This window comes from Lycorma delicatula, chromosome 11 (assembly GCF_047948215.1).
Source record: "Lycorma delicatula isolate Av1 chromosome 11, ASM4794821v1, whole genome shotgun sequence".
In the NCBI taxonomy this organism is placed as follows: Eukaryota; Metazoa; Arthropoda; class Insecta; order Hemiptera; family Fulgoridae; genus Lycorma; species Lycorma delicatula.
In genome coordinates, this window is record NC_134465.1 from 27,505,928 (window position 1) to 27,523,200 (window position 17,273).

The following is a 17,273-nucleotide window of genomic DNA, read 5'->3' on the forward strand; positions in this document are numbered from 1 at the left end:
CAATTTAGTTTCTAGCCCTTTATTATTTATCAGATGTACATTAATAATGTTCTTGCCTTGTTTCTAAGTTTTAAACATAATGCACTATTAATTATAAATTTTTGTTACTGGAAGACTCCTATATTGAATAAATGAAAGATTATCTCAAATACAATATTCTTGTGTATGAATGTAAAATAATGAATATAGAATTACTTGTTTTCCTTTTTTTACAGATAATTGAGAGAGATTTGTCAGATGTTACAAATTGATTCAGATTATTATTTTAATTGCAATAATTTAACAGTTTAAAAATTGAATTAATTAGAGTAATAAATGAACAAATAGCGATTGTTTTATTGTAATTTTAAATACACATTTTACATAATGAAGCTTTACTAATGAGGAAATTAACCTGGTTATGTATTGTTTTTAATGAAGGCAATATATAGCCTTTTATATAATTATGTTTGTTCATGATTGCAGTGAAAAAATTGGTTGTGGATTTTTACTCTGTTTAGATTCATTTTTACTTCTTTACTCTTTTATTATTACTTTTGAATTCAGTTGTTGAATTTCATTTCTAATTATTTTAACTGGTAAAAATTATTATTATAAAAATATAATATTATTAATATATAGCGTGCAATTGATTTGAAATGCAAATGGTACCATTCCTAGAGTTTTATACACTATATTTGATCTAGAGAATTTATGAAGTGATAGATGATTTATTATTTCTAATAGAAATAAACTAAATTTTAAAAGATGTTTATAAATAACTTTCTATTTTTAATTGACAGACAACTTATTTTTACTTCAACAGGTCTTATTAAATACCAAAAACTGATTTTAATTGTACATATTTTACATTTTGTATATGTTTTTATGGAATCTTTTTAATAAAACACGAGGTTAATTTTAATATAGGTCATTTATATTTTCAATTTATTGTATAATTTTTCTCAGGAGCCCGAATTTTGGAAGATTATAAGTTTTACTGTATGTATATTCAAAGTATATTTGCCATCATTTGAAAAACAATGCATATGTGTAATTATTCATTTGAAGTAATCTTTCTTTAGTAATTATTTTCAAAATGTTATGTAAGTACTGAAAATACCTACAGATGTAACACTTAACATTACACTAAATTTTAATGTTTTTTTTTTCATTTAAAATTTGTAGAACTTTTATCATTTAGTTAGTACTGAAATTTTTAATTTTTTGTTATCTCTTATGATTATGTGTTGTTAATGTTATATTCTACTGGTATTATCAAATTGTTTTTTAATATGACAAAATTATACTTTTTTGAAACATTTTAATAAATTAGTATAATTGCCTTCATTATTGAACATTTATTGTGCATATTTATATTTACATCTGGAATGTAATATCTTAAGTGCTTTAAAAAAGTCAGAAAGAGTTTTTCGAGTTATAAAAATTGACTCTCAAATCATAATTTTAGGGCTGTAAGTATGAATCATTTATCTTTACCATTACCAATTGGTGATGGTAAATTATCAATTTTAATAAAATGTGAACATATTTAAAAGATCTTTCTATCAGTCTATTTTAATTAAAATATTTTGTTTTACAATTAATATTTTCACAACAGAGTAAATTCTTTTTAAAAAAATATTGAATTTTCTGCATTCACACTTATTGTGTAGAAATTATAATTTTCATTAATAACTTCTAAATATTTTATTTTGTTCTGATTTTATTTTCTTTACATATTGGCTTTATTCTTCTATATATCAAGAACTTTCAATTGTAGGCATCCTTACAAGAGACACAAGTCAAGTAATGTAGTCAATCTTCTAAATAACAATTGATTCCTATCAGGCTTGCTTAAGTAATTCAAACATGATATTATTTCGTAATATCTTCTTCACTGAGCAGAATATACTGTTACCACATTAGTACAATAAACACACTAAAATACAAATGATATTTTGTCCTTCAAGCGAACCTTTACTTTGTTCATTATAAACTGGCAGTATAGTAAACATTACTACCCTCATTGAAAATATAGTATCTTAAAAGTTGTTAAGTTTTAAAAAAGTTCATAATATGAAAAAAATATATAATTAGGAATTTCTTTCTTAAGATAATTTCTAATTTTAGCCGACCTATAAAGGGTGGCCAACAATACATGACAGCAATTCTAAGTGGAACATTTAGTTGTAGAAATAGTTTTTAAGAAGACCTTTCTTCTTCAACTTGGACTGCCTTGCAGAATTTTTACAATTTCATAGTTAACATTTGGTTTTATTTAATAACTACAGGTAAAAAAAAATATACAGCGTTTCAAAAATGTTTGTTATTTATTTATTTATTAAGTTTTTGTTTTTCAATTTTTCTTTTAGGTTTATTTTGTTTTTTTTTATATCTACTTTTCCTAATTCCCCAACTGTATGTATGTAATAATGACTATTTAATTATCAAAATGTGTATTTAGTTATATTTTGTCTTATTTGTAAATGGCTTTCAATTTTTTTGTTTATAAATTTATTAATTTAGACTTTATCCACTACCATTTAATTTTTCTTATTGGCTTTATAATTCTGTTCTAATCAAAGTTACTTATGGTTTCCCTTGATCCTTCTTGGCAGATACTAGAACTGTTTCTTTCTTTATTTATGAAGTAACACATCCATTCATAATATGATGTGTAAAGTACATTTTTATACATCCATCTGATTATTTATTTTATTTTGTATTTAACTTAAGCGTATTCATATCATATTTGTTATATTATTTTACCTTTTCTAAAAAATCTTATTAAGCAGACAGACTAATTTGAAGTTTTAACATATTTTACATTGTTTGTAAACATTGATGATAATAAATATTACATGTTTTTAAATATTATAGACCAATAAATTTTCCATTTTTTTAGTCTTTATTTACATAATAACTGTTATCTTAATTTTTTTCTTTGATATTTGTCATATTCTTTTTCTTTTGTTATTAAAGTTGTTTTTCATAATTACTATGTTTGTAAATTACATTATTCAGTGTGTGAACATGTTTAAATACTCCATAAGTCTTACCATTTGTGTTAGTTGTAATTCTGTAAACTTATAATATTTTTTATTTAAGTGAATAAATGAATTATTTGCTATGTTAAAATTGTATATAATGTGTTTTCAGTTAATATTTTTAATTTTATTTGTCGATTTTACTACATGTTATCCTCAAAGAAACTTTTTTAATACTAGTAATAGACACAGAGTTATTAGACAGTCGTCAATCACGGATCTCATACTTCCTGGTAATAAAATATAATTTTTATATAATATCAATAGGTTTTATTTTTATGTAGTAATTATTAGATTATGATTGATAAAAAGCAAGTTAATATTCCAAACTGTATCTTGGAAGAATTAGGGAAACCATAGAAAAACCTTATTCATAACATTGTCTTGAAAAAAAAAGAAAAGAAAATATTTTAGAAACCATCTTTTACATTAAAACAAGAAATATATAAAATAACGATAAAATGTGTGACGATATTAACAAATAAAATTAGTAAAATATAAAATAAATATTTGAAAAGTGGTTGTTGAAATTGATTACAATTAATTAAAGACATATTGCTCTCAGAGAGAGAAATAGAGAAACTGTATATATACGGCCATTAAATGTCCATGGTAGGTTGTTAAATATGTTACTAAAAGTATGTTCATCAACATTATACTATGATGGAGTAATTTAACCTGTTTTAGATTAAGAATTCAATAACTTTTTTTTTCTTTTTTTTTTCATTTAAAAGTTAACAAATTATTTTTATAAATGTTCAAACTTTTTGATTATATTTTTTGATCTCTGATTTAGATTGAGCTAAAAATCAGCTAAAATAAATAAAAATGAAGCTAAAATAAATAAGCTTAGATTGAGCTAAAAATTGAGTTTTATTATATTTACTTTGGTACATTGTTTTTTTAAGGTACTCGGAGATTTTGAAATTTTTTTAAATATTTAAATTTTTAGTTGAATTAAATAAAAATGTAATGCTAGTAGTTGTAAATACAGAGTAGATAGTAGTACAGATCCTGTTATTTTTTTTATTTTTCAGTAATAAATGAAGAAATCAACCTGATTTTTTGTGACTGTAATCTTCATGTCAATAAACCAATTACTAGATTTTTGAAATGGGATGAAGAAAGATAAAAAAATTTTTGAATAATATTTGTAAATTTTCCCATCCTGACCACAGTAAATGAGATATTCAGTAGATTTGGTATTGCAAATACTATTCAGATAAATATTTTAAAACCATTTTCAGGTTTGTTTAATTCCAGTTTTTTTAAGGGCTGTGAAGGTGTACGGCACTGTGCCTCAATCACCACACATAGTGTACGGCATTATCACTCTTAATGTATGTGTGACTGGCTGGCTCGGTTACTTGACTAATAAACATAAAATAAAATGATTGATCACTATGGGAAATAACCATAATCACGTAACTGTAAGTGCATAAGTAACCATATACTGCAGGCGAAGCTGCTACAAGGAGCTAGTGAGTGAATGTGTGTATATATATATATATATATATGTATAATAACAAGACATATTTTATACTTAAAAATATTTTTATTAATCTCTTGGGTTAAAAATCAACTATACAAACTTATAAATTAAATACACTACTAATTTATAAGTTTGTATAACTGATTGGTTAACCCAAGAGATTAATAAAGAGAATATTTTTAACTAAAATATCTCTTGTTATTATATTTAATTCTATCTAACCAACAGGAAAATAAACTTAAATAAGTTAGACTTAAGTTAATATTTAACAAAATTGTGCAATTTTGTTAAACATATGAGTGATTAGGTTATGTTTTTTTTTAGTTCCACTTCATAAAGCCTCGCATTGAAGGTGGAAATATTGTGTTATTGTTTTGTATTTTGTTTTAAGTAATAATATCATAAGATTGTATAATGGTTGTTTTTACTTGAACAATTATAATATGGAATGTTTGTGATTTAAATATTTTATCTGCATATTTGTATTTATTTCTGTTAATTGTGTAGTGACTTATTTGCATCTGAATATTTTGTCTTCCTGTTATTTAAACATTTAACTGAGAAGATTTCATTTATTTTTATTGTATATACATTACTTCCACGTGTTATTGTTTTTCTGCTAGAATAGATGAGTATGTTATTTACACGTTTTCCACGAGACATAAACTTTCTTTTTGTTACAATTATTTTATCTTTTATTTAAATTTACTGTCAACTTTATGCAAAAAATAGTTGTTTATTTTTTTACTTTTTGATATATTTAATGTTAAATAATAGTAGAGGATTCTACATTTATTTTATATTTTATATCGGGTAAGGAATTCAATTTTCTTTCTTATTTCCTTACTACTTATCTCAAAAGAAGTATTTTCAAAACATTATCTAAAAATTTAAGTAAAATGATTTTATATATATTTTATTATTTTTTTTTATTTTTATTAAATTTGCTTCAGTTTTTAGGGCAAAAATATAGGAACTGTTTTTGCTGTCTAACTTTGAGATGATGTACTTGGGAGTTGTGTTTTTCATGGTTTTAAATGATTTTCATTTTGTATTATACTTGTTTCGTAGCTGAACAGAAATTAACAAAAGTTGAACATCGATCCTTATTAAAAAGTTCACTCAAATACAGATCAGTAGAGTCGGTAGTCAGTTTGAACTGCTTTGACTCATAAACTTTGACCATAGAATGGAGCCAGTGTGCTCCATACTGAACCAATCAACTTGATGTGATCTGTTGCTAACAGACATGTAAGGCTGTATGTAGGTTAGCTGTTGAATTATTGTAATTCTGTCAATCTTGAAATTTGTCACTGATGCTTTAATAGAAGTGACTGATCAATTGTTTTGATCTATCAACTGTAACCGTACATTGCTGCATGTTGTACCTATTGTGGAAACAAACATACTTCAGGAATACATTTTTTAGATCAAATAAAAAAAATTCTCATTAGGTCCAAAATGTTTTGTTTACAAGTTAGGCTTGTTTAGAATATTTCTCCCAAATTTTTACTATCAATATAAAATTATAATATCAGATTTACATTTATGTGGTCACATTTATATAGTTAAAGGTAATTTGGCTTAAAGAGTTTTTTAAAGTATGTTGCTTCATTAACTGTTGGACTCAACTCATTTTTATTTTAAATTAACAATTAAAAAAAAAAAAAATTAGCAAATTAATTTTTTAAATTCTACATTTTTATCATTCAACAAACTCTTTTTGTAAATCTTTATAATCATTGCCTGTTAGAAAACTACATACACACACACACACACACACACACACACACACACACACACACACACACACACACACACACACACACACACACACACACACACACACACACACACACACACACACACACACACACACACACATACATACATACATACATACATACATACACACATACATACATACACACATACACACATATACATACACACATACACACATATACATACACACATATACATACACACATACACATACACACACACATACACATACACACACATACACACACATACACACACACTTTCTAAAGTGGTGGGCTGGCTATACGTTTTTTGGATTCTACTCGTTAAAACCAAACAAAAAATATCCTTAGGAAAAATTGCAATTTCTCCTTCGTTCCCCCACTGCCCGCCAATTTGTTATTTTTATATAAAAATTTATCTCAAGTTCAGATAGAGGAATCACATTAATATTGGATAAGTGTCTTGGTAATAAAGTTTTAAAATTAGCAAAAAATCAGAACTTAAATACCTATGCAAATTACAATATGGCAGCCATGTTTATTTTTCAATCCGTTATTTCTTCAAAAATATTAATTTTATCAAAATTCATGTTATTTACTAAAGTATTAAGCCTTTTATTTTGAACAAAATGACATTTTATTTTTTAAAATCAGTTTATAAATAGCCGAATTATGGCAGAAAATTGATGTAATTATGTATCTGTTTTCATGTCCTTCACTGTTCAATTTGATGAAATATTAATTATTTTATTTATTATTAATTCTAGTATTGTAAATTAGTATCAAATTTGATAATAATTTTCTCACAATAATTGACGTAATAATTATGACATAAAATTACATCAATTTTCTGCTATAACCCGGTTATTTGTTAACCGATTTTAAAAAATGAAATGTCATTTTGTTTAAAATAAACGGTTTAATATTTTAGCAAACATACACGTTGATAAAACTTATTTATAGAGACATAACAAATTGAAAAATAAACATGGCTACCATTTTGTGATTTGTGAAGATATTTAAGTTCTGATTTTTTGCTAATTTTAAAACTTTATTACCAAGACGCTTACCAAATATTAATCTGATCCGTCTAATTTTTATTCTTTTCTGACTTCTCATTGTTCCTATAAATCCCACTAGCACTATTTTATTCAATCCTTTTATCATATATTACACTCAGTTGACTTTCTACTCTGAGTTATTCTGATTAAGCATTTACTTTCATTCGTTCTCGTCATTACTTTGTTTCTCACTTTGACTATTCATTTAATCTTCACCAAACTTATACATTCCAAGAGTATATTTTCAGTGTTTTTTTTAAATCCTGATGTATTAAACTTCAAATATAACAATTCACAAGAAACTCTTCAAATCTTCATCATACTACGTACTATTCTTTCTTTCTGTTAAAATACTTCATAAAATATTTGATGAGTTTTGCCGTGAAATGGGCACTTAGAAAAATAGAGTACAGCATTAATTTACATTTACAATAAAAATATGAAAAAAATATTTCAGCAGCTATAACTGGAAGAAAAGCAGTCAGTTTTTTTGGTCGTATGTTTAAAACTTTTTTTTTACTTTGGCCTACAGAATGTATTCCTGAATTATGTCATTTGCCTCATGGGCACTCTTTTTGAAGAGGTGTAACCTGCTGCAAAATAGAATATTTTAAAAAATACAAATGTACGCAGTGGTGAACCGTTTCCTTTTTTTCTCATCATGTTTATTGTTCACCCAGATAGAATGTTCAGATAGAACATTTTATTGGGATCTAGTAGTAGCTTCCCAATCAGATAATACCAAAAATTTACTGTTTTTATTATCAAGCTCTCACAATTTTCACAATGGAAGATCTAGAGGGGTCCTGTATCCTCAGAGCTCCTTCTAGTAGTGAAAGGTCAAGGATATGGAAAAGGATTAAATGATGAAAAAAAATTTGATAAAATTTTCATGGTAGATCTGAATGTAATTTTCCAAATTTAGCATGTTTATTTTCTAGCCAATAATAATAGTTATTTATGTTTACAACTAGAAAAAATTTACACCTGTAATTTTACTTTGGTTGCAATAACATGGCTTATTTATCAAGAAGATTCTTTAAGACTAGATAACTTTTGCTAAAAAATTATTTTGTGGGCATACCATAAATCCTGGTAAGCAAGTTTGCATGCATGTTTTTTCATTACACCATTATTTCATTAATGATTTTGTATAATCTGTTAGAGTTAAGGATTATTTCTTGCCCATTCCATTTTATGTAGTTAGATTAAATAATATTTAATAAATAATTAAGTCATACAGATTGTTTTTCTTGTATTCATTTTTTTCTTCTTTTTTGTATGTTTTCTTAAATCAAGCAAGAAAAGTAGATTGATCAGGCAGTATAATTTAATCAAACAATATTTTAATTATGTATAAATACTTTTCTACCAATGATGAACAAGCATTTATTTTACCAGCACTTTACTTTAATCCTGTTTCAGTGTTGTTTTTAGGATTTTTTTTAATTTTATAAAATTAGTAGCAAAAAAAGAGTGTATACATACATTTTTACTGCTCTCATTTTTAAAAATATTAGACATAACTTTAAAAATTAAATATATTGTTAAATGAACGCACAGAGTTTTAAGACTTTTTTTTATGTTGGAATGCATGTGAACATCAGTGTGCAGTTTTGTCCATGTTTATCTGATTCTTCTTTTCTGTTATTCTAAAATAAGATTGTATTGAAAATTGTTAGATCTTGTCTCGTCTTTTTCTGTATGCTTTCATTGTTTCTCTATTAAATTTTTAAAATCTGCTGCTTTTATATTAAAATGTAATTCTCTGCAATAAGCTTTTATACTTTTATAAGATGTATCAACTTTTCCCTGAAAACCAATAAACTAAAAGTTACAATCTTAAGGAAAAAAAGAAAAAAATCATTTGCACATATTTTTTCTTTAAATATCAAAAGTGACTTTGTTATATTGACAAATTAGTTTTCAATTAAGAAACCATAGTATTTGGTTATTTTTATTTTGCAGGTAAATTTTATTATTTTTAAAATTTTTTAAATTTTAAATTAAATTATTGCATCAGTTTGCAATTGGAGAGTTACATAGCTAGAAATATATTCTTTGTTTTTCTATAATTATGAAATGATTAATGAAATCAATTTAATTTTAACTTGACTAGTATGGTTGATTTATCTTTAATTCTCAAAAACGTTCTTCAAAATTTCATTTTGAAGAGCGTTTTTGATAATTTTATATATTAGAAGTTTTTTTTATTCAATAATCAGTTTTTTATTTTTTTAGAATTTATTATGCATTGTAAATATTATATTGAATTAATTTTTTTTAAATATTTTAGGCACTTTATGGTGTGGAGTAGGTAATATTGCCAGAGGTATTGATTTTGGTTATTTTTATGAAACGGATAAATGCTGTAAAGCACATGATAGCTGTAATCGTATAATTTCCGCTAAATCATATTCAAGTACATATAATTTGTTTAATTCTGCACCTTATGCAAGGTATGAATTTGTAATTTAACTAATTTTATTTTTGTGTGCGGATGATAATGGATGATTTGATTGAAAAGATTGATGGAAAGTTTTGAGAAAACTGGTGCTTTACTATGTTACAATTGTCTTTGATGATTCACAATCTTTTATTTATGAACTTTTGACTGAAAAATTGGGTATTGATTTAAGTTTACTTTTATTTTGGTTTAACTGATCTTTAGCTTTTTGTTTTTTTTTTAATAAGAATAATTAGTATTCAGTTAACGAAAGTATTCAAATGTAGTAGAAATAACGAAGATGGGCCACTCAATGTAAAATTAGGAAGAGTAAAGAGTATGGAGGAAGAAGAATTTTGTTATTTGGGAAGTAGAATTACTAAAGATGGACGAAGCAGGAGAAATATAAAATGCCCAATAGTACAAGCAAAATGAGCCTTCAGTCAGAAATATAATTTGTTTAAAAAATTAATTTAAATGTCAGGAAAAGATTTTTGAAAGTATATGTTTGGAAGTAAAACTTGGACGATCAGAGTACCTAAGAAGAAAAGATTAGAAGGTTTTGAAATGTGGTGCTATAGGAGAATGTTAAAAATCAGATCGGTGGATAAAGTGACAAATGAAGGGGTGTTGCAGCAAATCGATGAAGAAAGAAGCATTTGGAAAAATATAGTTAAAAGAAGAGACAGACTTATAGGCCACATATTAAGGCATCCTGGAGTAGTCGCTTTAATATTGGAGGGATAGGTAGAAGGGAAAAATTGTGCAGGCAGGCAACATTTGAAATATATAAAGAAACTAGCTGAACCAGCCACGCGTTGCTGTGGCTCAGTAGTTAAAATAGATTGAATTAATTTTTTACTCATTATTTTGATACAATCAAATTAATCTTTACTAATAAAGCTGAGAATAGTTTAGCCGATATATTGATGAATTACTACGCAACCTAGATGTCAAACGATGTTAGAGAGTTGTATTGATGAATTAACTTACACCGTCATTTATTAGGAATTCATAGAACTAACCAATAAATACACACTATTGTCATATAATAAACATTTAATTTGCAATAACAAATATTGAGGTCAATAATTGAGATAAATAAAAACTATCCTATCTTTTAAGTTGGACCAAATTACAGATCGGTTAGTATTATCGGTTCAGTAGTTTTGGAGTTTATCCCGAACATACATCGTGACACAAGATTTTTATGTATATATAAGATTGTTAGGGATGTAGGATGTAGGGGGTATACTGAAATGAAATGACTTGTACTAGGTAGGGAATCTTGGAGAGCTGAATCAAATCAGTCAAATGACAAAGACAACAAAAAGTATTCAGCTTTTGTATTTTTTTTTAATTGATTGCCAGATGGGTGGGGAAGTTCTTAATGAAAAACACTTACAAGGAAAAACATATTGCTTCAGAGCATGAATGTTTGTGGAATTATGAAAATGAAAGTGATAAATTTGTCACATTGTTACCATAGATGAAACCTGGATTCCTTATTCAAATGTTAAGATAAAGCAAAAATGCAATGTGGGAATTCATCATCGTCTAGACCATAATAGTTCAAACAAGAACATTCTGTAAAGAAGCATATGGCTACTGTTTTTTGGGGACAAAAAGATGTGCTTGTCAAATTTAGTGATTGCAGAGCCATTGTTAATGCTGAAACGTATTGAGAAATGTTAAAAATATTAGAAGAGCTGTAAAAAATAAACATCAGATGATATCATATAATTTTTTTTTGCGTATCAGTGTTGTGTCAATTGGAAAAATTTTGTTGGAAAATCTTCAAACTCCTGATTTAGTTTCCTGCGATTATTTTCTTTCTTTTTATCTAAAACAGTGTCTTATAACAAAAAGGTGTGACAAAGGCAACAAATTGAAAAATGGTATTACTGTAAGCTTTAAGTCACTGCCCATGAAATTTCTTGAAGAGGGAATGAAGAAGCTAGTAAAATGCTATAAGAAATGTGGTGAAGTTGAAAATAGCTATGTAGGAAATTACGAGTAGTAAATAAATAAAGGTTTTTTTTTGTATTGTAAGTAATAAAGTATTTCCATATTTTTTAGTTTTGTTTTTATATCAATATGGACCTTACTTAAAAACAGATCTTGTATAATTAAAAGTAAACATTTATAAATTTATTGTTATTGATAATTTATATGTTACTTTTAATAAATTGCTAGTATTATAAGTTTTAGATAGTTGAAAATCAAATCTAAAATAAAAAAAATAATTGCACATTGAAGGTAATGACTGAAGGTGGCTCAAAAGACAGATTAATACTAACTTGATACTAAATAATAGCAATAGCTGCCATTAATAAACTAGTTTCACCAAGATCCATGAAAATGTCTGTAGTCCTCTAGGTACGGTGAGCAAAGCAAAACCAAAACTTAAATATATTTGCAGTTTTGTTGAATTGTAATGCAGTTATCCATCTAATCAATAGAAAATCTGAACTTTCTAAAATCTTGTGATTCTAGGAATAAAAGGTTACTATTTTAATTTAATTTGCTCCAACACGATAGTATGCTATTTTAATATTTATCTTGTGTTATTTTTAATAAACGAATCGAAAGAATCTTTATACCATTTTATGGGATTTGTAGTACATCATGGGCAAATCCCACTTATCCTGGGAGAATATGAGTGGAACATCCCACTTATTTTCGGTTATTCACAATATCATTGAAATATCCTTTAGATGATCTGCATATCTTTATATATATATATATATATATGTTTATATATATATATATATATATATATATTTATATATATATATATATGAGATACCTTTTGGATGTCATAGAAACATTATATGCTGCATGAAGTGGATGAAGCTATTCTCTCATTAGGAAAATTCTAAGATTTGCCTTCATGTAAATCCTTTCTAAGAAAATTTAATAACCTATATTGTAGACTACTCAGCCAATGAAAAGTTATTGGATTATCGTAAACTGCAGATTATCATGTTAATGAAACAGTCCCTGAAAATTCTATATATTTGGTTGTTGATTATTAGATTTACATTCTTGATTATACCTGGTGTTGTTTATTTTTAGATTGCATTGTGATTGTGATGACATTTTTTATCGCTGTTTAAAAGGAGCTGAGAAGCACACTAATTCTGCGTATCTTATTGGTAACATTTATTTTAATCTTCTTTTTACAAAATGTTTTCGTGAAGCACCTCCTATTACTGGTTGTGCTATTACACATATGTAAGTACTATGTTTTTAGTATGCTATTTATTAAGTTTTAATATGTATATTTATTTCTATATATTTATTATTTTATAATTTATTAATAAATTTTTTAATCCTTCTAATGCTTAATTGTTAACATGACAATTGACTTCCCTATAATAGGTGAGTGTGCAATGAAAATACAATTTTTTCTCATATTTTCTTCCTGTTATGTTATAGTGCAATATGTATCAAATTTTTTAAAAAAGATATTGTTTAAAATTAAAATACTATAATTCTAAAAACAAAGATATTTTAAATGATACATTACTTTTATGGGAAAATTAGACTAATTTGAATATAATTTGCTAAAATTATTAGTTTTCATAATATATTTCCTTGTAAAACAAGTGATCTATTTGATATTTAAACCAGTGGTATAGTGTATAAGTGTTTGAAAGTGATATAAAAAATTTTGATTGAATGATTCTAAGTTTTTTTTTTGTTTACTATAGTTTCATAACAAAATATTCATTTGAGGACTAAAGTAAGTTTGACATCGTAATCAACTGAATATAAAAAAAAATTAAAACACAATATTTTATTTGAATTGTATTAATAATATCTATAATCTTGTAATGTTCTATTGAAACCTATGGCAAGCAATAAATACACGATTTAGTGATCACTGTGTATTAAAACTGGGTCTCCATCTTATATTCTCTCTCTTTCTCTCTCTCTCTCTCTCTCTCTCTCTCTCTCTCTCTGTGTGTGTGTGTGTGTGTGTGTGTATGTGTGTGTGTGTGTGTGTGTGTGTGTGTGTGTGTGTGTGTGTGTGTGTTTTTGTGTGTGTGGCAGGTAAGATGTAAGATATGATTTAGTTTAAATTACATTTATCACCATTTTATATCTTCTTACCTATGATAGTGTTTATAATGTTTATCATATTTTAGATTGAATACTAAGGAATTTTCATCCTTGTGCGTTCATGTATGCACATGCATATATCTGTGCATAAAAACACAAACACAAAAGTTATAAATTGTCTCCATGGGAGAGAGGTAGTGTCTTGGTCTTTCATCCGGAGATCCCAGTTTCAAATCCTGGTCAGGCATTGCATTTTTCATATGCTACAAAATCTTCATTTCGTATTCCCATGCACAAATTTTGAAAGCTTGTATGGTGAATTAATTACAACAAAAATCAATGACTCTTGCGTATGTTTATAAAACTTTTAAAAATAAATTATAAGGAAATGTTATATCATATCTTGTTTTTTTATCGCAGCACGTAATTAAATTATAACAAAAAAACTTTATTTCTACATTTCATTTTACCTATTTTGGTTAATAACTAACTGTTTACTTTAAATTTTTGTATACAGTACTGTTACGTATTTAAAAATGCATTTAAAATTTTCAAATAAAGACTGCTGGAGATACATTTAACCAAATTAAATTGCTTCTGAAAAACTGTAGCACAATTTATGGTAGTTTCTCTTGAATAAATTGGAGCTAATATAATATTTCAAAGTAGTACTGCGTGTCAAAAAGTTAGCTCTGTCTTAATGCACCAGTTTCTGTTTACATACTTAAGTAAATAATATTCATAGTAAATAAATTGCCAGCTCGGTTACATTAGTGTGTGAAATCCTTTCTTTCTAATTTTGGAAGATGGTAAGGAAGATGTAACTATATAACACGGAGAACAAAAAACTAATTCCATTACAGATACAGATGTTTATCAAAAATTTATTAAAAGTAGTAATTTATGATGCTCATATTATGGTTGCATGTATAACTCTTTACCTGACAAATTATCTTCTGTAAGAAAAATTTTTAAATAAATAAATATATAACAATATAATCTACACATTAACAAATTAATTATTTTGTAGAAAATGTGATAATTTCATAGTAGTATTAATAATTTTTATAAAAAAATTTTGTGTTCACTCTATATGGGTTTCCTTAATCTAATTTACATTTCTTTTTTATCGTACTTTTTTTGCCTCTGATTTATCTTGATTTTCGTTTTTATTTATCGATTTGTCTTTTTTTAGAAAAACAGGGAGATGTCAAGAATATTTGTATAATGAAAGTGAAGGTGAACAATGGCAGTGGTTCGATGTTAAAATGTATTAATATAGATATTAGAAAAGCAATGATGTAATTGGTTTTATTAAGAACAGTCATAGTGAAATTATTACCTATTTTTCCAGATATAATGTGCATATTTTCAGAATAAATTCAGTGTTGTGTAAACAAACATCATAGTGCACTACAATTTTGTAATCGTTTGCTTTTAAATTCCTACTTTGTATTAGTCTAATCATAAAACTACTTATGTCATTATTCACCAAAATTTGTTTTTCCCTCCTATTAATTTATTTCTTTTATATGTTTGTTCCTTTCCATTTTGTTTATGTTTCTTAGTGCTGAAGTCATTTTGCACTAGGTTCTGTTGCTGATAAAAGTACCACACAATCACTAACAGTTTTTGTAAATAACACTACAGATAGATTAAAGATTATATACTTTAGAATAATATTTTTTAGGTAAAAAAAAAAATAAAAAAATAAATAGTAAGAAATTAGGCTCTTCTGAATTCAGATTTTAACACTATTCATCATGCAAGTTTAGAATGTTAAATAGTATTAAATGTCTTATTTATCAGATGTTATTTTAAAACTATTTAGCTGCTGGTGTTTCAATATTTATTTATTCTTTTAAAACTACAAGCTGATTACCTAATTGCTTTATATTTTTTGATGATAAAGACAAGGAATTAATTTTATAATGTGATTCAGTAATGTCTTTGTCTAAAAAGACATAAACAGATCTCCGTGGAGCTAAAAAGAGCTCAATAGACTTCCATGATAAGAGTAATTGTTATTAAAGATTTTTAAATTTATTTTTAATTAATATCAATTTTCAGTCATAAAATTCATTTTTGCAATATAGGTTCTGTTTTACATTTTTTATTAGTTATTCTAATGCTTCCTGTACATTAAACTTATTCCTAGTACCTTGTATTTTTGATTCTAACATTATTTTTTAATCTTATTTGCACTAAAATAAGTTATGTACTTATTAATTTAACTAAAATATGGCAAGGATAAAAAAGAATTATTCAGTAATACTGTTAATTATTTAACAATTTTTTTTCTCATTAAGGGCATTTTTTTCATCATTAAGGGTTTATTGCTTTTATATTAATATGTTTATTTTTCCACTTAATATTATCTTATATCCTCTGTCTCCTTAAATCTATTCTTTCTTTATTAGAACTTACATTTTTATTGCTTTATACTCATTTTATTGATATCGTATTGAAAAAAATTATAAATAACTCTTCTCATTATTTGTTATAATCTTTTATTCTTTTAAGATTAAATATTAATTTATTTACTTCGGATTGTTTCCTGTATGTAGTATTTATTTTCTGTACATTGCTATATAATAGAATTTTACAAATTTATTGCTAATATGTTTAAATCTGGTTACAAAATTATTTGTGTATTTTATTTTTATATCTATATTGGTATAAATTATTTGTAGCTGTAATTAGTAATGTATTTAGCATGTACGTACATATGTGGTATGATTAGAAAGTTTTAAGGCAGGTCCCACTACTGCTCAATAGGAGGATGGTGCTATAGGTGTGGAAGGGAAAGCTTGTTGTTGATATCCTTCAGACATCCTGAAAAGATCACTGGCGATATTTTTGTTCAATAGAAAGTGGCACCCTAGTGAGCACATGTTTTTTTCAGTTCTTGGCAGATAAATGATTTTACAAAATAGATAAAAAAAACGGAATGAATTTATGTCAAATTTTGTTCGAAAACCTGGAAATCAGCTTCAGAGACTTATAAATACTTAAAAACAGCTTTCAGTGATAAATGTCTAAACTGGAGAAATATATTTATCTGGTTTATCAGATTCAAAGATGGTCGCAAATCAGTCAAAGATTGCAAACCATGCGTAAGTAAGTAAATTAAGCCTGCATTAGTAAACTAAGTCATACTCTACTTTGAAAACATTCTGAAAGTTCACGATTAGTGTGCTCTGACTGTAGACATACAATTAGGGAGATGGCTGATGGAACTGAATTTAAATTTCTTTGTAGTTCAGTCAGTTGTAACTGAAAATTTAAACATGCACTGAGTGTCGCTCCAAATATATCCTGAAATTGTTGTGGGACCAGCAAAACCAACAGTGACTCGACATGTTCCAAGAACTGATTAATCAGGCCGAGACTGACCAAGATTTGTTAAAC

General features: G+C 26.0%; 1 protein-coding gene across 1 annotated transcript; it reads left to right on the forward strand.

The window, feature by feature from the left end:
* Window positions 1-3,068: 3,068 nt before the first annotated feature.
* On the forward strand, window positions 3,069-16,188 carry LOC142332448 (phospholipase A2-like). Its single transcript, XM_075378892.1, has 4 exons — window positions 3,069-3,262; window positions 9,645-9,807; window positions 12,873-13,031; window positions 15,058-16,188. Exons 1-4 carry the CDS (start codon window positions 3,112-3,114, stop codon window positions 15,137-15,139), a joined length of 555 nt encoding a protein of 184 aa, XP_075235007.1. The 5' UTR covers window positions 3,069-3,111; the 3' UTR covers window positions 15,140-16,188.
* Window positions 16,189-17,273: the final 1,085 nt, after the last annotated feature.

Excerpts from the sequence above, each read along its gene's own strand:
- LOC142332448 (XM_075378892.1), top strand. The coding sequence starts at position 3,112 with ATGTTAAAATTGTATATAATGTGTTTTCAGTTAATATTTTTAATTTTA. Across the intron at positions 9,808-12,872 it reads AATTCTGCACCTTATGCAAG|ATTGCATTGTGATTGTGATG; the intron begins GTATGAATTTGT and ends GTTTATTTTTAG. Across the intron at positions 13,032-15,057 it reads GGTTGTGCTATTACACATAT|AAAAACAGGGAGATGTCAAG; the intron begins GTAAGTACTATG and ends GTCTTTTTTTAG.